This window comes from Hylaeus volcanicus, chromosome 8, assembly GCF_026283585.1.
Source record: "Hylaeus volcanicus isolate JK05 chromosome 8, UHH_iyHylVolc1.0_haploid, whole genome shotgun sequence".
Lineage (NCBI taxonomy): Eukaryota > Metazoa > Arthropoda > Insecta > Hymenoptera > Colletidae > Hylaeus > Hylaeus volcanicus.
Window position 1 is genome coordinate 13928247 of NC_071983.1, and position 24437 is coordinate 13952683.

The window sequence follows — 24437 nt, forward strand, 5'->3', positions numbered from 1 at the left end:
TTAATAACATGTTTCTCGGTCCCACCATCCTCCAGGGTTCCTTCTGATCCAAAGCTTTCTGAGCTCGTCGTAGATCAGAATGATTACAGCGTACGGTACGCCTGGCAACCACCAAACGAACTTCAATGGATACGTTCTGAGAATTTTGTCCATGTAAGGCGCGTAGCAAACAACACAGGCCACCGCTATCTCGATTAGTATGCCAAAATTTAGAACCCAATTATTCATGCCCTGATGAAAAAGAGAGTTCCTGCGAGTTTTGCAAATCATGACGTCGGCCGCTTGGACGATCACTATACTGACGAAGAAAGCGGTGTGGCAAGTGTATTCGAGAATCTTGCGTTGTTCGTACGTCCATTCTTGGCCAAAACTGTCTTGCAAGTCGTTCACCATGCTGTTGTCCCACAACGAGCGCAGGTCTAGCAGTTTCCCAGGTAGAAAACCGTGCTCCGCCATTACCACGAAATATGTGAAGAAGCCAGCGCAGGCTTCGATCACACCGATCTGACCGTAAGCCATGAAGATTAATCGACGGCTGACCAGATGATCCACGGCAGGTATTCTAGGTTTCCTGAAATGTTATTTTCACGTAAGAAACTCTGTGAAATTTTTATTGAAACGAAGTTTAATTTAAATTCAATTTATGTCCCCTATGAGGGGACATCGTAAATCTAGCAAATTTTGGTAAGTCTGACAATCACGGTGTTAAAAATAGCAGATCTTAAAATTCATCGATTTAAAAATAATATGCTATACTGCAAATAACTGCTACGTTGATCAAATTACTGAAGACACTGAGAAGGAAACAAGTTTTCTGAGACTTGTTAAACGGTATAAAACATCTGAGTAACATATATTATTGGATAACTCTTCGGTATATACCGCTTTTAATATTAAAATGTTAGTCACCGATGTTGATATTATTATTTTTAAATAAGAACATTTTCTTCCTTTCTCAGGGTATCGGTGTATACATTCAACAGCTGTTTACTAAACAGTGTTTAGTGGTTTAGAAACTTGCCAGCCACGGTCGTCGGTACCTGAACATAATATCCGATTCAGACTTCTCGTAAGCTAGCGAAACAGCAGGCCACATGTCGGTGCCTAGGTCTATGCACAATATGCAAATCACGCCCACGGGTAAAGGAATCCCGAGAACAATGAACGCCAAGAAAGGTGTTATCTCGGGTACATTGCTCGCCAAAATGTACGCAATACTCGACTTCAAGTTATCGAAGAGTCTTCGACCTTCTTCGATTCCCGTAATTATCGAGGCGAAATCGTCGTTCAATAAGATCAAGTCTGCAACTTCTCTAGTCACGTCCGATCCTGTTCACAATGGAATAAACATGAAAATATTCGCGACAATTATTTAACAAAGACAATTTTCATCGAATCCATTTTGTAATAATATTTGATATTTCATTATTTTGTTTCTAAACATAGATTTAATTGTTCTTGAATATTATAATTGTAGCAATGAGGGCTACACAAAAAGTATAATCATTGGAAGCAGATACTTCATTCATTGTCGGATGTGAATTTAATCGTCTTTAATTTTGCAGAAATTTAGGAAATGTTTATATTCGTTAAATCAATTTTTAAAAAATATCAGTTTATACGGGATGATGAAACGAAACTTTTTCATGTATACAGTTTATTCGTAGAATGCTTAGTTTCGAAAATAAAATTTGAAAAATTAGAAGTTCGTTGCAAAAATTGAATTTCAGGAAAAAGGTCTTCGAAGGTCTTAATTTTTATCTCTTAAATTAAACGTCGTATGAATAAACTGTAAATATAAAAAAAGTTTCATTTTATTATTCTCTATAAGCTGATATTTTTTTTACAATTCAATTGTTCGACTGTTGTTTTATTTTCTTTAAGACAACTGCAACAAGATTGCAATTTTTAATTTTTAATTTTTGAAACTAAACATCTTATGAATAAACTGTAAATATAAAAAAGTTCCGTTTTACCATTCCGTATAAGGTGATATTTTTTTTAAAATTCACACCTCTACGCCTCTTAGAATTTCCAGGAAAAATCGTTCCGCGTTCAAAGGGGTAAGAAAGAGTATACACCTGCAATGCCCATGGCGATACCGATATCGGCCTTCTTCAATGCCGGCGAATCGTTAACTCCGTCACCAGTGACCGCGGTAATCAGATGCAATCGCTGACAACTCTCCACGATCTGAAGCTTCTGCACAGGCGATGTTCTTGCGAAAACAACTTCTGGATAGGTTCTTATGATGCCGTCGAGCTCTGCCGGCTGAAGATCTCGCAACTCCATCCCTGTCACCACAATCGAACGCTTCGTTTCGTTGTTATTGTGCGATAGATCCTCGGTGATGATGCCAACGTATTTTGCGATCGCTCTCGCTGTGTCAGGGTGATCACCCGTCACCATGATCACCTTGATTCCGGCGCAACGACACTTGTAAACTGCATCTGGCACTGTTGGCCTCGGGGGATCCATCATCGAGATCAATCCGATCTAATAATGCAGAATATCGAGTCGTTTGTGCATATTGGTAGCATACAGACGTGGCCAAATTATTGGGATCGCGGAAGACACTTTGAAAGAATAGTTTACAGACGTTTATGTCTCGTACAACGTGTTTTGGAATAATTTATCAAATTCAAGTGAAAATGTCTGATTATGTGTTAGGTCATCCCATAAGTTCGTGCTGCAGACTGTGTCAATATTTAATAAAGAAACTACAGAAATTTAATAATGACTATGTCAGAAAGGTGGGAAAATATTGCAAAACGAAAGAGATTACCTCATTTTATAACGCTTAAGGGTATGTTTCACGTACTAATTTGAGCAGGAGAAGAATAAGTGGCATGAACTTGTGGGACGACCTAATATATTATTATAATATTATTCTATGTTATTATATTAGTCGTTCTATGTTATTACATTATTCGTATAACAAACTAAACATCGTTACTATTACTTCTGTTTTTACTGTTGCGAGGTTCAACTACATTCGTCATATACTGAGTTGCGTTTTAATTCTAGTAAACGCTCTTTTTTATTAGTGAAAATTGAGTGAAAAATGGGTGCCATTTAACTTCGTTGAATTTTTATTTATATACCATAATTATATTAATTCCTTTCCATATTAATTCACCTCTTCTTTAATGACAAGAACTAGAGCCAAGTGTCTAATTTTAAATTTCAGACTATCCTCGTATACTTATTTTTATTGTGACAGATTTCTCATAACAGTACACAAATATCCATTTCCAGAAAAGATTTGAATCGCCTTCGTGACACAATAAATAATAAAAATGATCGAGTTACGCAGTTCACCCTGCACGTCTTTTAACGCGTTGATCGCCACGTTGTCCATATATTGGTGACGGGATTTTTCACTAAGGAATTAAATAAATTACTTCTGAATGTGAGACGTTAAAGAAAATCAATCTGCACAGGATTCATGAATTTGGCGAAATTGCAAAAGTAAGTACTAGTTTAAATTCAACAAAAATAATTTTCAGTTATATAAAAACAAAGTTTTAGGGTCGTATAAATTAACACGAGTTGTGTTGGGAGTGAACGTGTTAAATTTCAGTAATGAATATTTCACGCTTAATGAACTTCTGTCGCGTGAAATGCTGTTAAACGTTTCGAGAGTTTCGTGCGAGTATAAGATAACATCATAGCGCTCGTATACGGTGCAAATAAACTTACTAGTCTCAAATTCTGGAGCGGAAAGTTCAGAGGATCCTCCTTAAAGGCGAAACCTGGCGGGAAAGTAGAAGTAGGTAGATCGAAATCAGCAAATCCGAGGACCCGTTCGCCATTGTTCGCAAGAATATAACAGGATTCTGTGTAAGCGTTCTTGATTTCGTCACTGAGCTCCCTTGTCTCGTTACCGAACGCCACGGTTGAACATCGCTCCAGAACACTTTCCGGTGCACCCTTGAAAGAAACGAAATGCTTCTTGCCACATAAGTGAACGTTGGCCTGGAACTTCTCCGTCGAATTGAATGGTACTTCGAACACCTAGATTTAATATCAAACATCACTTTCACGATTTTCATTGGAGTATCATCTTCTGGGCTTCGCGGAGATCGAGAGATGGTCCGTCTACTTAGCTTCTAAAGGCATTCGTACCTTTCTGGAGGCACTAATTGTATTTAGGGAACCAGAAAGTAATCTCGTTTCTTTTACGTTAAATTCAAAAAAATGAATTTATAATATGTCTTTATTTTTAATCAATTATGTGATCGTCCTCGTTATCAACAACCTTTGTTGAAGTAAACGTTCAGTAGGTTGAATTTACCGCGCTTATTGTCGCCATACTGTACTATACTTCATGTTACTTCTTGTACAAAAAGAGAAGAGTGTATACGGCGTGTTAAATATTAAATGGTTAATCTGTGTCAATTAGTTATAAAAACCAAGCATCTGTCCTATCCCGAATTCCATTTCAACAACCTTTAACAATAATACTATTATCATAATACTATTATCTCTTTTGCATCCTGGGTAGTTAAACCCTAGCTTACTTGATAACGAGGCTTGATAATGTCTGATCGAATCTGTAAACAATTGTAGGTACCTTTTTACAAGTTTTCCTATAGGTGGCTACGCCTCCTTTCACCAGGACTTCCATGCACTTCAACAAAGCTGCGTCTGAAGCAACCCCTAAGATTTGCCTTTTATGCAAAGGCGGCACAGGCATGTTCTCAGGTAGAGGTGCCCATTCGGCTCGATTACAAAGACTAGCCACCCTGGCTAAATTATGGAATCCAGGATTTTTAAGGTATTTTTTCCACGTGTCGGAGGCCATTACCTCTTGCAATTTACCGTCGTACCACATGTGTCGAACCTGAAGTAATGAATTTAATTTAAAGTAAGAACTCTTCTTATTCTTATTTATGATCGATTAACCCATTCACTGCTAAGCGTTTTGCCTTGGGCGCCAAGATTTGATACAGATGTATAATCTAGGTTATTATTTTGATAATAAAAAGCGATATTATATTTGTTATTTTAAAAAGAAAATTCACGATCTTCTTTTGCAATAATTCGTGACTGAAAAGGGTATAAATTTATCCCTTGAGCAATTGCAATGAATTTGAACTACGACACATCTCGTAGTTGGCAGTGAATGGATTAAAGAAAATGATAATGAAGACAGGTGCTTGTTTGGTAAAAATGATAATAATTGTTTACGCGTGGTGGTCGCAATAATCACTTCCCATATTACTATTGATTTCAATCGTAATGTAGCTTATGAATTTTTTATTTACAAGAATCAAAATTTTATTGAGTCATTAGAATGGGAAACATTTTACAAAGCTAGAAGTAAGAATAACGTATACGTAGGAAGCACTTACTTAACAATAAAGTTAAACGAATAATATATTTTCATATTAACGCTATTGGTTTTAAAAGAATATTAAAGTATTTTATACATTCCATGACATTGATCCTTTAAATAAAAATTAATGAATTTCATACATTTTGCAAAGAACATATACACACATATGTATATTTTCTTTAATGTTCAAAGCTAAGATGATATCAACTTTTCACACTTTTAATGTGTAAATAATTTAAACGTGCTTAAACTGTGCTGAAATGAGTAAAAAAATGATGCTAGAAATGTTTCCAAACAAGAGCAGCGAAGTAATTTGTCAATAAACAATTTCTTTGTATTCATGCCTGAAGGAGAATGTCACCCAACGACAAACCAAATCATACCGTCATTTTGTTCTGCGTGAGCGTTCCTGTTTTGTCGCTGCAAATAACAGCGGAGCATCCTAACGTCTCGATAGCTTCGAGATTTTTCACCAGGCAATTCTTGTTCGCCATTCTCTTGGCCGTCAGAGTCAGACTGACAGTCATGGTAGCTATCAGTCCCTCTGGCACGTTCGCCACTATGATTCCTATCAGAAACACTATCGAGTCGATCCAATTGTAGCCTATTCCAATCGACAAAGTAAAAAACAGAAGGCCAAGGAAGATAGCCCAGGACGATATCAACTTCATGAAGCGATTAATTTCACGAGAAAGCGGCGTCGGTCTTGGCTTCAATTTAGTCGTTAGTTTAGCAATTCGGCCCATCACAGTGTAGTCACCGCAGGCAACGACGACTCCTTTTCCGGTACCTTGTGCATTAACAAAAGTTTGAGAAATATCACAGGAAAAGCTTGGGAAACCGTAGGAAATAGTTGAGAAACGATCGAGTACAGGAACGTAAATTCGTTTCGTCATACGTATAGTACGTTACCTTCAACGATATCTGTGGAAAAGAGAACCATGTTCTTGGCTTCGATGACGCTACCAGTTGGATGAACGTTGGCAGATCTCAACAATGGTATGGATTCACCCGTAATAGACGCGTTGTCTATCTTGAGACCTTTAAGTCAAGTTACGAGAATGAAACGCGACATTCGATTTCAAATTACAATTAATACTTGTTGAAAGTGGACGTAATCATTGGCTATTCTGGAGCAAAATGAAACGATATGTGTCGCATTAGATAGTTTATTACGTTAGAAATTATATTACTGTTACGTTATAGAAGCTAACAACTTTCAAATTACCGCAGAGTGGTAAGACATGAGTATAGCGATAGTAACTTCTAGTAATATCGCCAATCGTGTTCAATATTTTATTGCGTTTCATCTAAAATCTGTTAATTGAACTTGCGAGGCTTATCTAACAAATAATATCTACGTGTCGTTATTAGTAGTTTGTTAGAAAGTCTCCAGTCGCTTAATAGCTCATTAGTGTACGATTAGTTTAATAGATTATTGAGAAATAATAAGCATTACTTTCCTTACTCTGTTGTCTACCGTAAATCAAACGTTAAAGGAAGATATATTCGAGCATTTCAAAGTATACAATAATGTTAAATGTGTACTTAGCACGTGTTACGATAATCTAAAATAAGTAAGTTCTCGTCTCGTCTCGTGCACATCACTACTGAAAAGGTACATAAAACAAAGACAAATATTTTGTTATGGGACCAAATGGCAAATGCTCTTCCAGATGCAAGAAGTTTCAATCCGAATGGTTCATCCGTCTCGGAGTAAGAAGCAAGACAAAAATTTTCTGTTTTTTTGCCAAAAAAAAAAAACAGATAAACAATTACAAATCTCAAAATGTTCTGTTTACGAGACCTACTGGAAGAAATATTCTACAAGTTGCAAGAGGTTTCACTTCGATTGATCAAGCCATCTCGACGTAATCGGTGAACATACCTTAAAAAAAAAAATATACACGTCGAATTGAGTAACCCTCCTCCTTTTCGAAGTCGGTTAAAAATAGAACCGACTTCTACCATGTTCTACCATTTGAATACAATAAACAGAATCCGCCATGCGCAACAACTGATTTAAATAACCTACCACGAGAACAATTCCACGATTCCGTGAAATTGTATTTATAAGGCGCACAATCAATGCGATATCTCGAGCGTCAACGAAGAGAAAGGCGAGGACTTTTTTTCTCGAGAAATAAGAAAGTTACGCCTGCAACTACGGCGATACGAATTTACCTTGACATTCCAGGATCCTAATGTCAGCGGGAACGCGGTTGCCAGTTTCCAAAAGGACAATGTCCCCGACGACTAATTCGGCTACGCACAGTTCCTTCTTTTCGCCGTCTCTCAAGACCGTCGTCTTTTGCGGCAGCATTTGCTGAAACGACTCCATGATACGCGAACTTTTCGATTCCTGATAATGGCTGAACATCCCTGTGACCAAAGTCAAGGCCACCAGCACGATACCCAGTCCCAGGTGCTCGTTGGAAGCTTCCCCGTAGGCTCCGTACTCCAAAAAGTAGTTGAAGAAACATAGTAAAGCGCCAATCTAGAAAAATGACAACGGATCGTTTTCACGTCGATCGTTACTTTTATTTTTATTGAATAACGCAGATCTAAATTATATTTCGCTTCTTTAAAACATTTTAAATTGTTCACGTGGACAGGAATTTCAAATGATATTTATTAAAATAAATTGGACAAGCGATGTATTTATATATTTCGTATATACTAAGACGCACGTATGTGTATGTTTAATTTCTATGTTGTTTTAAGTGACTTTGATATTATGATATGGAGGTAACTGCTACAATAATTGTATTGAGAATAAATATCCGTAAACAAATATTCTGATAATATTACGAGACAATATCGTTACAAGAAGAGATTAAACTAGAAATATTAATCAATGTATCAATGGAAAGAGCTTTTTTAAATTATCTATATTTTTCTACTTTAAACATCGACTCCCATCTTTATAAGATTCACATGCCTAATAGGAAAAAAACCAATGGTGTAGATTACCTTGCTGTATGTATCAATGATAAAGCACAAAATCATATATGATTCGTTATTATTATAAACAATTTCTACTATTATCAAAGCTTTCAGAGATGTCTGATATATCATAACTTCCAAAAGTATACATATATCTTTAAACAATATTTAGAGTTCAAGTGACTAAACCTGTATTATATTCCATATTACAGTTCGTACGATATTTTATTGTATTTCTACATTTATATTATATACCCAAATTAACAAAGAGAATCCTCCAAAACATCGGCGAAGGAATTTTAATACGTTAGAAGTTTTTCTCGGAGGTGTAAGCGTATTCGATCCACTTTTCCTGAAAAGCTCGCATGCAACAGCCGTGGATAAACCACGCTTCGCATCAGTTCGCAGACTTTGCAATAAATCTTCCGCTGCTCGTAGGTGAACGTCTGTTTCGATATCCCGACGCAGAGATTCCAGATTACTGGTAGTATGCCTTCGCCTTTGTCTGTTAAAATATCGTAGTATTTTCCAGTTTAAATCGCAACTCATTGTAAACACTATCAAATGAAGATTAAAAGAAAAATATATTCTTTCTATAAAAGTGTTTCATAACCATATTGTTTTTTCAATGATAAAATTTCATCGAGATATCGTTGCATGTATTTTCGAGCGATTAGGTGTCTCACTTCAATTTTATTGTATTTTCATTAAATAGTTTCATAGAATACACGGATATTAAGAATTAAGGTAACTTATTTCTTTAATCGTCGGTACAAAATTATTATTATGTATGGTACAAATTACTATTCGGTTAATGTATTTCAATTTTATTAAACAGTAATGGCAATAACGGTGTATTTTTATTGACGATGAACGTTTCGATCGCATTGGTTTTTGATTTTCTTACGAAGATAAATTATTCTAAAATATAGTGATAAAAAAATTTGACGAAGAATGTTAGATAATATTACAATATTCGTAAGCAATTATTAGTGATTAATTAAGAATGAGCCGAAATTTTAATTACGTATGTACGTAAATACAAATATTGGATAAAATAGGAATAATCTTATATTTACCAATATACAAGGGATACATTACTTTTCACTATATTTTAGAAATAATTTTTTCCTACTAATGAGTATATTTATTATATAACAGCACTTTGATATTTTCATCGCGTAAATGTAATTCATAAATGAAAAAGCCTGAAATACCGACAGGGCTAATAGGACGCCTAACAGAATACTCTACGTTACCAACACAGTATTGATGGGGAAGAATGAAGAGACCGTTGGGCGCTGGTGTGCAAAGGCCGCAGCCAGACGAGCTTCGGAAGTCGAAAGACGCCACGCAGAGGAAAACGAGTTTCGGACCGCCATAATAGCGCCATAGCGGTGTGTACTTCGTCCCGCTCGTTCGTTGTTCGCGACGCGACGCTTACCGACGCTCGGCGTCGTTTATTAAAATTCCGATTAATGAGCGAATAGATTCATATCGCGATTATATTCGCGGTGTATTAAAAGCGTGAATAGACGAAACTACGGGGAGGACTCGAGGTAAGAACGACGTGAGAGACGCGTGAGTTGCGTGTCTTCGTGGGTGCTTGAACGAGCACGATTGGCAGGAAAACATGGAGAACAGACCGGCGCCGCTCCGTTCCAGGAGAGTCTGTCGGTTTTGTCTGACAGAATCTGAACCACTGAACTTCATTTACGAAAGGGATCACAGCAAGCCGTTCCAAGTGCCGCTTACCCTGCAGATCATGTCGTGCGTCGCCATCGAGGTAATTATTTTCTTTGAAGACGGCATCGACCGCCACCGACCTATTCTCTGTCTATCTTTCATACCATATTCTTGGCTTAGGTTAACCATTAGTTGTATTGGTGGTTACTTTGCACACCTGTTCGTTCAGCGCGTGTATGGCATTGGCTTTTGTTGAATCGTTTGTTATCATACATGTTCGTCGAATAAAATTCACGGTACTCCAATAAAGGTTTCGATAATGCAGATGTCACGTTTACCGATAGAGTTCGTGTGCAGTCAACGACTTCTCTTGAGAATCGATCGCGAGATTCTCGTTCGCTGATTTGATAAATAAATGACTTAGAATAGAATTGGCTAATATCGATTGATGATTACACGTGAAAGAATATTAATACGTACTTTTACTTAAATGGTATTTACAAAATTAATTTGTGATCTCGATAACTTTTAAATATTCTGATGGTAAAATATCTTATTTTGTGTTCATTAGATTTTTTACCATCGACGTTTACATGCGTGAAGTATGTAAAATGTTTATCGACTTACTTATTAAAAGATCTTTAGACGATGACTTGAAATAATACATTTTGGCGGGAAAGTGATCGATGTATATATTCTATTCGATTTTTACATCGAATTTTGTTGTACAACAAATATATAAACATTAAAATTAATTTTATTATGAAATATCAGACTTGTAAATAGAATTTGCCTGTTTTCACAAACATTTATAGAAACATTTATATAATAAATTTTATGAGAGATGAACAAAATTCTAATTTAGATAGAAATTTTAAATTGAAATTAGTATTTATATGACAATAAAATATTATACTATTCATTTAACGAACTTGTCTATTATCCAAGTCAGATTTTACCTATGAATTGCTTTCATGCTTCTCAAAATGTTTTACGTACTTCCTGTTAAGTATTTTTATATAAATATCTTTTGAATTGAAACTAAAAAGTCTATGCACATTGTTTTTAAGGTGTACGCAGCTGATGGGATGCCACAAATGATATGTAGTATGTGTCGCTGGAACCTGGATCGTTCTTACAAATTTAAACTTCGGTGCAAGAAAGCAGATGAAGCGCTAAGAGCTTATCCACTGACTGGCTTTTTACCAAGACCATTTCCACCGCTTCCTAATGATCCACCTGAAACAAATAATAAACGACCTTTGGAGCAGAGATCACAAAATGAAGGAATAAAGAAGCCTCGTGTTGACAATGGTGATAGAGAAAGACGAGAAACACGTGAACGAGACAGAGACAAGGATAGGGATAGGGAAAGGGACAGGGATCAAGAACGGGAAAGAGATAAAGATCGTGATAGAGAAAGAGAAAGAGAGAGGCAAGCAGAAAATGAAAGAGAAAAGGATGAGCAACATGACTTCTATGAAGAAGAACAGGATGTTGGCAGTGAAGGAGATCAAGACTCGAAAATGATTAAAGAAGAACGGAAATTGGAACCAGGTGAAATAAGAGTACATGCATGCGATCAGTGCGATCGCACGTTTCCCTTACGCCAAGCTCTTCTTCTTCATGTTCAAAGAGCTCATCGAGATCGTAACTATAAATGCACGGAATGTGATCGTATGTTCTTCTCTAAATATGATCTTGCAAAACACATGACTACACATTCGGAGCAGAAACCCTTCGCCTGTCCAATTTGCAACAAACAATTTTCGAGAGCAAATTTATTACAACGTCATGAAAAAGTTCATAGAGATGAATTACGATACGGTTGTCAACACTGTGACCGTGAATTCTTTACAACCGAAGAATTAGAGAAACATGAAGATACCGTGCACAAAAAAGAAAAACCTTTTCAGTGCAACATCTGCAACAAACGTTTCACATACAAACAAGGATTAGAACGTCACGAGGTGCTACACAATGAAGATAAAACTTTCGTTTGCGAGTACTGCAAGGAAGCATTCCGTACGAGTACGAAGTTAGCTCGTCACCTAACGACTCATGCTGGGCATAGACCATACTTATGCAAATTATGTCCTCGTACATTCCTGCTATCTCACCACCTAACTCGACATATGCGTACACATTCTGTAGAAAAACGTCATGTTTGCGAAGATTGCGGCAAAGCATTCAAACGTAAAGAGAGCTTGGAAGTACATCAACTAACGCACACAAAACGCACAGGTATGGGATTGACTTGTGATGTATGCCAGGAGTCTTGTCGAAATAGAGCCGATTATGTCACTCATATAAAACAACACATTGAAGCAGGTGAAAAAATGGGACCAGATGGATTACAGCCAGACAGTAAAACCAAACTTGAACTAGATTCTGATGAAGATGAAGAAGAGGAACAATATTCAGATGGAGACGATGATTACGAACCACCAGCATATATTGTGAAAAAACTTCCAAAACCAAGTAAAAGTAATGAAAGCGATGATGAAACAGAAAGGGGAGATAAAGAAGAAAATCAAAAGGAGCATGTAGTATTTGTAAGACGTAAAGATGGAAATATGATTAAAAAGACAATTAAAACACTGATGCCTATCCAGCGCAGAGAAGTGCAAGATACAAAAGTGAAACCAAGTCCAAATAGCAGTCAGGCTCAATTGGGTGTAAAATCTGTACAGTCTAAGACATCTGAGGAATGTGCAAAGTCTTCCCGCATGGATGAAACAGAAGCACAAGTTCAAAAAATTGTTGCATCTGTATTTAGAGAGCACAAGATTCCTTTGAAACATGCAAGTCCTACTCAAGAGCAAGGTAAAGAATTATCTACAAAGGGTACTGTACAGAATCAATCATCTATAAAAGAGGAAAAATTAGAAATACCTTCTACGATCAGTAGTACACCAAAAGCTGTTAGTACTGTTAAGGTAATAAAGAGAATTGTTACAAGGAAACCTGGTGGAAGCACAGAAACTACAACAACTGTACCTTCACTAAAAGAAGGAGATGCAACAGGTACCACTTCTCAAACGTCTAGTACAGGTCACAAAGTTACAAAAAGGGTAATTGTTCGACGAATTATTCGACAAGGAGATACTACAAGGGAGATTATTATGAATCCAGATGGAACAATAATAGATCCAGCGGAGTTGGCAAAATTACCAACTGGTAATGTAGTAAAAAGAGTTGTTGTGAAGAAACCTCTTGATAAGCATTCAAATTTGATTCAGGCCGTGTTGCAACCATCCACGAGTCAACGACAACCAACAAACACAATCAAAAGTAATGAGACTGTATCGAATGAATCTCAAAAGTTCGAAGTAAAAACGTCACAACCTGCAAGTGTATCGCCGCCAATGGCGAAAGCAACAGCAACACCCGCTGAGAAACTAGCCTCCACAGGAGGTGATCAGGAGACTAAAGAAAAATTGGAGCAACTAGAGAAGAGAGTGGAACAACAACGCTTGAAAATTGAAGAATTGGAAGCACGTAAACAACAGGAATATGAACCTATAGAAGAATTATCACCAGAACGTCATGATGAGTCCGACGATGAACAACAATTACCACTGAAAAGGGTATTTGTGAAGAAAAAGCAAAGTATGTACGATGAAGAACAAGAATATAATGACAATGACGTAACAACGACTACTCCTATAACGACAACACTCGTAACAACAATATCTACAGGAACAACAGCTACGGTAACAACTCCGGCGACAGTAACAATGGAAAGTACTCAAGGTGAGCCAGAAAAAGAATTACCCGATATCGAAATGAAAGAAGTGGAAAATACACAGAAAGAACCTGTGATACCGCCAAAAGCAACATCTACGCCTGTAGCAACGCCCAGAAGAGAAGGTAAGCCATTGATAACCAGTTCGAAAGTTTATGGAAATAAAAAAATTATTGTTGTAAAATCAGACGAAGTATCAGAAGTAGAAGAGATGAGTCGAGAATTATGTAATATATTGGATTCGGCGGACTCTGTGGTGAAGATGCAAGAATCGGTTTTAAGTAATCTCTCTCAAATGTCTACAATTGGAGAGTCTTCTCAGAAAACGTATACTGATAAACCAAAAGCTGGTCCTTCCAAAGCGGATGATAATACTGAGGGCGATCATCCTCGTGATGATCATGATGATCGCGATGGTCGCGATGTTCGCGATGATCACGGCGATAATGCTAATCATGATGATCATAATGATGATGTAGAAAAAAGGGAAACCGTAGTTGAGATCCAAAATGAAGCTGAGGCCCCGAAATTAGAGGATCCTGAAATATCAACTGTAGATAGTTCGCTAGAATCTGACTTTAAAAAAGAACCTAAATCCGAAGACCAAGTTGTTGTACAACCCGAACAAAATTCTACTCTCTCCTTAGACGAACAAGACCTTTCGGAGTCCACAGACATTTTTGAACCTTCAGAGAATGTTTTGGACGTTCAAAAAAGTCAATTAAACGATTCTGTGATTGAACTTGAACACGAAAATCATACGATAAGCTTGAATGATACTAACGACAGTCAAGACAGTCTTGAAGATAAACTTCAACAAATGGAGGGTTAAAATGCTTTCCACAAAAGTGTAAAATGAGAGATGCGACAAAGTTTTGAATATTACACTTTTGATTACAATTTTATAAATTTGAAACTCGACTTCGATGCATTTGGATAGATAAAATGAACACATCGATCGTTTTATCGCTAAATTCCTTAAGTAATCCCATGAATTTAAGATAATCAGAATCTTACTATATTGTATCTAAACTTCCTTATGTATTTTTTATTTTTCCCGTGTGATAATTGTAGGATTACGTCTGCAATGTTAATTATTAACGATATCAGTAAGGTACGAAAATAAAACCTGCTATCTATTAATAAACTTTGCTGCATGAAAGAGAAAAATTTTATTTGAATTATTATAATAAATTTTTGTTATCCATATTATTTTACCAATTGTGCCGTTGCGTTAATCCAATTGGAAGAATTGTTAGACTTAGCTAATCTGTTTAGATATCTAATTCAACGTCTGGAATTTATGCACATAAATACCGAACGTAAAACATGTATATACATCGGAAGTTACGTTTTATTTCGAATGTATCTGCTTTGTTCTTAATAGGAGATTCGTCGACGAATCTTTTTATTTTGTGCAGTTATCGAATTACATTTTTCCATATTGTTATTCAAAACTGAATCCATTATTGGGAACACAAGGTACTTTAAAGAATTAAACTTACTGTAACACTTAATGATAACTGTGCGAGACTAGGATGGAAACGGTACATAGACTACTCGATATTCTATAAACATTTGAAGTTGTGTATCAAATACAAACCATGGTGTGTAAATGTAAATATAAGTGTTGCTTATTTCACCAGAAAATCCTCTTCTACCCTTTTAGAATAGATAATCTTCTCTGCTGGAATTTCGTATAAAATATGTATATTTTATTTCATACAATAGAACATAGGTCATGTAGATATACATTTTATTTTATATAATATTATTATAATATTATATAAATATGATTACATACGTGATAATACTATCTCCGTCGTACTTTAGTGTACAATCATTAAAAATCATATGTAACTTATGACTATAAATATAATAGATATAAAATAGCAATGAATAGTTATCGGTAAACCATCAATAAGGATGTACAAAAATTGGTTAAATACTGAAAGCATATTATCGTTAGGACTTACAAATTATATTTCTGATCACGTACTATGTAGGAGAATAATTGTATAATTATAACCTGCGGTATAATACGTTAAAACAGATGAATAAGAACATCAAAAAATAATATAAAATAACTTCTGACGTTTCTTAAATGCACTTATTCTTACCGAATTTAATTTTCTGAACTTGAATTTAATTTTTGTATCAATGAAATTTCTCAGAATTTATCAACAGACAGAATTACATTTAAGCAATGCTAGATGTCGCCACTATGAAATTCGGTCGTACAGAATCGATCTTTGGTTTTTGATTATCGTTCGATTATCGATACAATGAATTCTCCTACACTTTGAATTTGTGACAAAAATAAGTTTATAAATAACGCGAATGAAACGAACGTATGTAAATGAATTATCTGTAAAATGCTCGTTATAAATCAGATCGTAAATTGTAAACTCAATTCTCTTAAAATCACCTGATATTAAGAGTTTGTAGTCATTAGAACGTTATAATCTACTTTAATCATCTTGTCAGGTTGCATAACTTTAACTGTATGTATTTTGTACTAGGCAAGCGGCAATTTTTTTTTTTTTTTTTTAAAGACGCGTTCATATATTTTTATTCGTGGTGATTAAACAATCTTCTCGATGCATCGGAGTCATTTGATTTTCGATTTCTCAAATGTGACAGTATATAAAATTTGACGATTAGCAGCAACAGGAAGATCAAGCGGGGTTGACGTTCTTCTGACCGGTAAGGCGCTCTAACTGCAAAAATAATACCTCGCATGTTTTCGACTGTTCAATCACTTATAATAACGAATAGTGTAAAAAAAAAAAAAACAATTAGTATTCCCGTCTTCGAATCTTTCTTTGTATCTTCATTTCTTAAAGTCCACCCCTTCCGCTGTCTATGTACTCGAACTGCTGTGGGATAAATACGATTGAAAATTTAACAAAAAAAAAGTCGATTGCTACGCATTCGTTTTCCTCAAATTATAAATAATTACGATAAAACATAGAAAGATTCTACAACGAGAATTAGTAGACACTAGACATGCTTGGTTCAAGTTATTATGTTTCTCTAATATCATAGTACTTAATCACATGTATAACAATAAAATGCAAATGTATTATATATTCTTCTTATTTTGTTGACATTCGAAAGTTAGAGTATCAAAACAATAAAATACTATCATTCATACTATCATTCATAATTTCAGTAAACATAATAACTGAAAAATAAAGGGATGAAACATCATGGAATTTAAAATTCAACTTTTGAGAGATGGCTCTTTAATATTAATTATTGAAATAAGAATGTAACGAGAAATAAATTTCATACAACCAATATGTATGTTCTTTTTTATTTGAAAACATTGAAACCTAACAAAATCTTTTTATTACATCCCAGATAGCACCGGACGTCCCATGGACGTCCATTTTATGTCCAGTTTACGTCCAACGTCCGTTATCGGACGTTCATGGGACCTAAATTCTGTACGTCCCAAGGATGTCCGGTTTGAACTTTCTAGATTTAGGGAAAAATACTTTTTTTTTAAACAAAATAAATATTATTTATTAATATTCTTTATAATATAATATTTATTCAATATGTAGAACAGAATATTTTTTTCCGAAAATAAAATACACTATTTACAATTGTAAATTGATATTAATGAAGTAATTAATATTATTATCCCAGATAGCACCGGACGACCCATGGACGTACAGAAAACGTTCTGGGAATGTCCAGTACCGGACGTTCCATGGACGTACATAAGACATTCCTGTTCCTGTGCTATCTGGGTATACAGTCATTATTTAATATTCGCAACAGAATATTTTTTTCCGTAGATAAAACACATATTTATCTAATATTCACAACAGAATATATATAATAGGAATGAATAGGTTTGAACATGTAAAACAAAATGTTTATTCAATATTAGGAATAAAATATTTTTTGTACATATGAGATGTGATATGTATGCAATATCTGGAACTATTCAGAATTACCTAGTAAATTAATTCTTCTAACTTTTCGAAAAAAAGTTCAAGTCATTTAGACCAATTTCAAAAGAAGGAATTGTGTTTTAAAAAGTGTCCGAATATTAATGCGAGTCACTATAAGCCTAAAATATGAATCGGGTTAGCAAAGGCGTTTATGGGTAAGTGAGGAAACATGTTGCGTTTTATAGTTCGAAAATCGTGAGTGTTCGAATCCCGCCGGGGGTAAATAAAAATTGAAAAAGATTTGTTCGTCGTTTTCATGGAATCCAGTTATAAGAAATAAATACAGTTAACTAAAATCTACCAACAAATAAAAGAAAATATATAAAATTCAAATTTAATTTTTTTTAAATCTCAATTTTCGAAATTTATTCAACATTGTCCAAATATTCAATACACACATCTTCTAAACATAAATTTCATTTTAACGTTCATTTCGATCGTTCGGAAAACGTTTTGGGAATGTCCACACCGAACGTCCCAGGGACGTACATAGAATGTCCACGCCGGACGTCCCAGAAACCTCCTACGATGTAACTGGGACTTTCTAGGGACGTTCACAGGACGTTCAGGGGACGTTTGGACGTTATCTGTACGCCCATAGGACGTCCCGAACGTCCGGTACCGGACGTTTTATGGACGTACATAAGATGTCCCTGTGCTATCTGAGATTATATGCAATTGATGTCATTAGTTAATAGTTGAAATTGGGAACTGGGCGTAATGAATTCCTCTTGACGGATTTTTCACCGTTCACCTTACCTCCTTCTCTCCTCTTGCAACAGTTGAGTACTGGCCTTCCGGTTCCTTCGCAGGACCAACTGCATGCGCGTAAATTAATCCACCCGCCATTCCACCAAGAATCGGACCAGTCCAATAAACCCAATGGTCATCGAATGCACCCATCACGACAGCGCTACCTAATGATCGTGCGGGATTCATTCCAGCTCCAGTTCTTGGTACCTGTTGAAACGATACAGGTAAAGATAAACTAGTTACCTTGGTATAATTGTTTACATTTATATATTTATTAAAAACACAATAAAAGCAATTACTGTGAAATTAACTGAGACATGTTTATAGGAAAGTGCATGATGTTTCCATATAAGAACATCTCTTAGCTCTACAGTTTCAGTCACATATTACTTTACTCGAGTATTAATTAATACACGCGTATATAAAAATAGTCAAGATATAATTTCTTTTCCTAAGGATAAAACAAAATTCATGGACTAAAGAGTCAATGGTATTACTAATAATTAGACTGCGGATCTTTATGCATTTACAGGAAATTTGAATTTGCAAGAACCTACAAAATGCAAACAATATGCAAGAATATAAAAAAGATTGAAAGTGAAGTTCATGTTGTAATATTTGCAGAATAAAATAAATTCCTATTTAGGTTCAATTTTTGTAGGCACGTTCGCGAATATTTTATTTTGCATAAAGATCTGCAGTCTACTAATAATCGTTGTCAAACTGGAAGGAAAATTTTTCTCCATTTGGATTAATGGTGGAAGGTCTTCCAAGTCGATTCTTTCTTCGATTCGATTATAGAAAAGTAAATAATTAAAATGAACTTACCCCAACAAGGTGGCCAACCGTAACAGCAAGTCCAATTATGAGAGGCGCTATTCCCTGACTTTGTGGCTTAGCTGAGTCGCATGCGCCACAGACTACGAGGACCAATATGAAGGCAAGGAAAAATTCTATACCAAAACCTTGGACAGGTGTTACACCCGCGGAAAGGGACACTACACCTAACGCAGCCTCCATTCTTTCAGGTGACAGTGCCCTCAACACACCGGATCCTGCTATCGCACCTATGCTCTGAGCTAAGACGTACAATAATCCTCTAATTATTGGTACCTGAGCAATGAAAATTAATTTAATATTAACTTTAACGTTGCTGGTTCGAGAAGAATATTTTATAAATTCATGAATTTGGGAAAAATATATACATTTCTAACTGATTTCTAAAATTCTAATTTTTCGTGTACATATACTGCCTACGCTAGAGTCAGAGAGATCGTAATATTTAGTACGTGCTCTAAGTAGGTATTACAAAGGCAATATTATTATAAATTGCAAAATCACAATTTTTCACTCGATATGCAAGTCTAACAAATGTCATATCTAGTAAATATATTAAAATATCGAGAATCTCTCACTTTAAACAGTATGCATGATAACATTTTGTGAAAATATAAAATCTATCAGACCAGTAGTTTTTCAGCAAGATGTACACACAGTATATACAGAGTACTTGTATATCGCAGAGAAATGATAAAAATAGAGGTTTGATCAAATCCCTAAGGTAGATGATCAATTCACGGGAGATGTTAAAATAACAACTCCGTAAGGTCATTTCCCTAAAGAAAGTAAGTGACTTGATCAAATCCCTTAACTATTTTAGCGTAAAGATGAAATAATATTGTTTAGATATTGAAAGTATTTATTTAGTAAGTCATGCGTTATTAAAAGTAGAATAGGTAATACAACAATACTCATAGAAACATAAATTATTTATTCGAGACTAATTAGCAAAAGAAATAGGTAACTAAGCTGATATTTTAAAAAACAAAAAGAATATTTTTTAGGGAATGTAATTAATAAATAATTTATGTTTCTACGACTACTGTTGTATTACCTACTCTACACTTAATAACGCATGATTTACTAAATTAATACTTTTAATATCTAAACAATATTATTTCATCTTTTCACTAAAACAGTCAAAGGGCTTTGATCAAATCATATTATTTCATCTTTTCACTAAAACATTCAAGGGATTTGATCAAATCACTTACTTTCTTTAGGGAAATGACCTCGCAGAGTTGTTATTTTAACATCTCCCGTGAATTGATCATCTACCTTAGGGATTTGATCAAATCTCTATTTTTATCATTTCCCTGCGACATACATATATACACGTATGTTCAAGTTTAAATTTTCTGCATTTGGTCATTTTCGTATTAAAAATTCCCAAAGATTCTCCTCTCAGAGACCAAGCTAATTAAGCGTTGGGGTTTAAATGACGATGTAACAGTAATGATCACATTGTAATATCTGACCTTGCCTACAACCATTAAACCGAACGTGACGGCAGGATTGATGTGACCACCAGAAACATGCCCGATACCTTGGATCGCGGCAGCCACCGTTAGGCCAAAGGAAAGGCTTATGGCAACAACGTTTGCAGTGATGACGGCTCCGCAACCAAAGAAATTCAACAGCATTGTGCCTAGAAATTCCGCTACCAGTGCTCGGTAAAGGCCAGCCTTCATATCGGTAAGTTCACTCGTACCCAAAGCTGCCTTTAAATTCGCCATCTGCGGAGTAAGACGTTCGATTAATCATCGTACAGCCGCTTAAAAACCTCAAGTACATTGTAGCGTATTGATGTAATAAAAGGAACAACTAACATTCGCGGTAGCCTATGTTTCACCCATAAAAAGCGATGTCTACTTTTTCGCATAGTTTCGAAAAAGTGTGACTCCCTGTGACTCCCGTTTGCTCGATAACAGTCCTTGAGTCACTTTTGGCGAAGGAATGAATTTCAAAGGGCATACGAAGCTTTTCACTTAACGTCGATAAAGAAAATTGAACCACGGTGTAGAATGCGTTAAAGTTATGCCAAAGAAAATCGCGAATAAGTAGAACACCATGAATAACTAAAACTGTGGAAGTGAAAATGGACTAGTCCACAAATTGTTCGATTTTCAATGGATTTTATTATTTTTCTTATTACCTTTCCATAAAAGTTATTCTTTTTATAACAAAGTAAAGAAAACATATTTTCTCAAATATGAAGTCAATGTAAGAAGTATTCGTACAGCAACCCATTTGATATAAATGGTTCCTGTACAAATACTTATTACACTGATTGTATATATTGTTTTCCGTTCTAGTTTCAAAAAACCTCTATCCATGCCTCATGTGTGACGCACAAAATGCTTTACGCTTTGTCAATATTTGAATATTGCAAATACTACCGAGTATATTACGCATTTGAAACGTGTAGTATCTCCTGTTTCGTTGGAGATAGAAAAAGACGATAGAGAAAAATGGTGAACGCTATAACAAGGCCTATCCTCTTGTGACCTCGTTATTTTCATACGTGCAACGATGCACCTGCCCGGTACAATTCCACTAGATTTTTTTAAAGGAAATCCTGCGTTACCTTCTTTTTTTTTTTACTGAAATCAATTCTTCTCATCATTCTACCTAAAAAGAAGTCTTAACAAATTTTTGTCGAAAAATTAATATTGTAAAAAATATTTCGTATCTAGTTTTAAATTATTCACGGAAAGAAATGGACACGAGTAATTTTCCGAAGTGAAATATAGAATATCTAACCAAGTATTAATTTTTTAATTCAAGGAATGGATTTATGTAATGCACAAAGCATTCATAATTCTATTAAAGAAAAAAGTGCAATGTAACAAAGGAAACGCTGTCGCGAGGAGATACAGCTTGTTATAGCATTCAACATTTTTCTCTACCATTTATTTCTATCTTCAAAGGAATAGGGAATATACATTCCAATTGCGTAACGCACCCTACATATTTATTTTATTTGAAGTCTTTATTACATAAAGTGGATAGTCTTGAACGTGTAAATTAAACATTCGTTTACCAATAGAAATTAAATATACAAATATGTATGAAGATAAAGTGCCCAAATGAGGCGAGTATCGCTGAATCACTGAAAAGTCTCAAACACGATTTATTATTCCCGATTTTCTTCTTTTTAAGCCTGTGGAAATCTAAAAGGATACCCCTCAATAGGTAACCGAAAATCATGCGCATAATAGCTTTGAAGATCATACGAAGAGCAGAGGGAATGATAAGATAGGGCAAGGTTTAGAAAATTTCGTGAAAGACATTGAAGCTAGGATGACGCAGAATTCTTTGGACATTGATGGTACAATATTTACACACATGATTGACAGAATGTTTGTGACTGGGTTTGTCACCTATAGATTAAGCTGGATTATACATGAAAACAATCCTCGATAACTTGTTATCTTAAAACCTTGTTGACAGTTTAATACCACATGTCGTTCATTCTCTCGATAGAAGAACTTGCGACTTGGTTCCACTATTTGTTGTGTACTAGAAGTGATAATGAATGGAATGGTATTCAAACCAAGAAGCGGCAGATATTCATTTAACCAATTCGATAAATGAACTCGCCAAATGTGTGGCTTTTGAAAGACTCGTTATCGGCTTCGCAGTTCAGATTTTCCGATTTCGGTACATTTCCATCGATCCTCGTTCGACATATGACCGCGAATGCTTGAGGGAGGGAATACACGCGAATTATCAGTAGGTATTGAGATAAAAGTTTGGAAAATGTTCGTTGTCGGGTACTTTTCGACGCTGAGTGCCTCCCTTATCAGCGTAGAGGGGTTAACCGTTTCGAAAACGAAGCTGTTCGATCGTTTAACAGTTCCCTCGACTCGGGTCATAGATTTAGATCGAGGACACGCTCAACGCGTGTAGGTACAGCACCGTTACGAATTACGTACGTCGAGTGAAACGGAACGTTACGTTAACGAGCGACGCATCCAGGTTGCATTACGCATGCAGATGGTCATATCCTCGATGAGTGCGACAGCCGGTCCCTATCGCCACAAATTATTTAATCGTTCCCGCCACAATCTACACGAAGTTAATCGTCACCCACGCCGTTGCGTTTAACGTCTTTCGTACGCGACGCGAACATCTTTGCGGAGATCTGGGTCGTTCGTCTTTCGCTCGTTCTTCATTTTCGTCTTATCTACGAGACACTTTATAGCCGACCTTCTTCAAGAAATTAGAACCACCTCCGTACCGATGGAATTGAGAGTAACGGTGACGGTAGGTGCCAATCGAACGAGGAGTAATTCACCGAACGAATAGATATAGTTCTATATGTTTCTATATCTGAGAGGCAGTCTATATTAAGACCAGATTTTGGAAATTTATTATTTTTCATGGGAACGAAGGTTATAACGTTGTAGTAGTCAGTGTTCATATAAGAGAGAACACTACTTTTCATCTAAGGATACAAAGGGTCCTGCCAGATTAGGCCTTACACAAAGAGCATAGCTCAAATGTTTATATTTAGACATCTTTTTTCTGACAATATGGAGTATCTAGTATACATGTTTTACATGGATGTTGGCAGTACGTCGAACAATATTTCTGTCAATTTTCACGGTTAATTTATACAGGAAATATAAACGTTCTCGTACCATACTATCCGAATTTCTTAGCATCACATTTGAAAGAAATACAAATTTTTAGGTACTGCATGAATATAGTTATCGGTGCATCTAGAAATTTTTTAAAATATTGATTTTGTAAGAATGATAAGCGTCCTCAAGAAAAAAATATAAATTTTCTAGAAGAAGAACCGACAGGTTTCAAAGTTTTCTCAGAAAATAATAAAGAAAACGAAAAACCACATGTGCCGTTGCAGAGAATGTTATTGTAAATATAGTTTAAATTTCAAATCAATTTGTTAGATATTTCCTGAGAAATATTATCCACATTAAATTTGAATATTTTTTTCTTCGTCTGCTATTCGTCTTAATTTAATTTAACGTATCTCAGATTATTAATCGAAAATTTCGTCTAAGAATTAAATATAATTTTCAAGTGAAATAAGGCACGTTGCATAATAAAAATATCAATGTAAATACTTGCTCTTGATCCTACTATGATGATCAATGATAAACTATTTGCAATGTTTTTTGACAGA

General features: G+C 35.4%; 2 protein-coding genes across 3 annotated transcripts; one reads left to right on the forward strand and one right to left on the reverse strand.

The window, feature by feature from the left end:
* On the reverse strand, nucleotides 1-21018 carry LOC128881172 (sodium/potassium-transporting ATPase subunit alpha-like). Its single transcript, XM_054131953.1, has 14 exons — nucleotides 20761-21018; nucleotides 19271-19555; nucleotides 18449-18649; nucleotides 18312-18351; nucleotides 16573-16600; nucleotides 8543-8768; nucleotides 7526-7838; nucleotides 6254-6382; nucleotides 5725-6131; nucleotides 4577-4846; nucleotides 3703-4017; nucleotides 2082-2496; nucleotides 1041-1329; nucleotides 1-571 (listed from the first exon to the last, which is right to left on the reverse strand). Exons 1-14 carry the CDS (start codon nucleotides 21016-21018, stop codon nucleotides 1-3), a joined length of 3747 nt encoding a protein of 1248 aa, XP_053987928.1.
* On the forward strand, nucleotides 9640-16601 carry LOC128881194 (uncharacterized). Of its 2 annotated transcripts, XM_054131983.1 has the most exons (3): nucleotides 9640-10073; nucleotides 11044-13846; nucleotides 13910-16601. In XM_054131983.1, the coding sequence occupies exons 1-3, from the start codon at nucleotides 9921-9923 to the stop codon at nucleotides 14551-14553; spliced, it is 3600 nt and encodes a 1199-aa protein (XP_053987958.1). In that variant the 5' UTR covers nucleotides 9640-9920; the 3' UTR covers nucleotides 14554-16601. The 2 variants fall into 2 exon arrangements, with proteins under 2 accessions (XP_053987958.1, XP_053987957.1); XM_054131982.1 differs by having other exon boundaries at nucleotides 11044-16601.
* Nucleotides 21019-24437: the final 3419 nt, after the last annotated feature.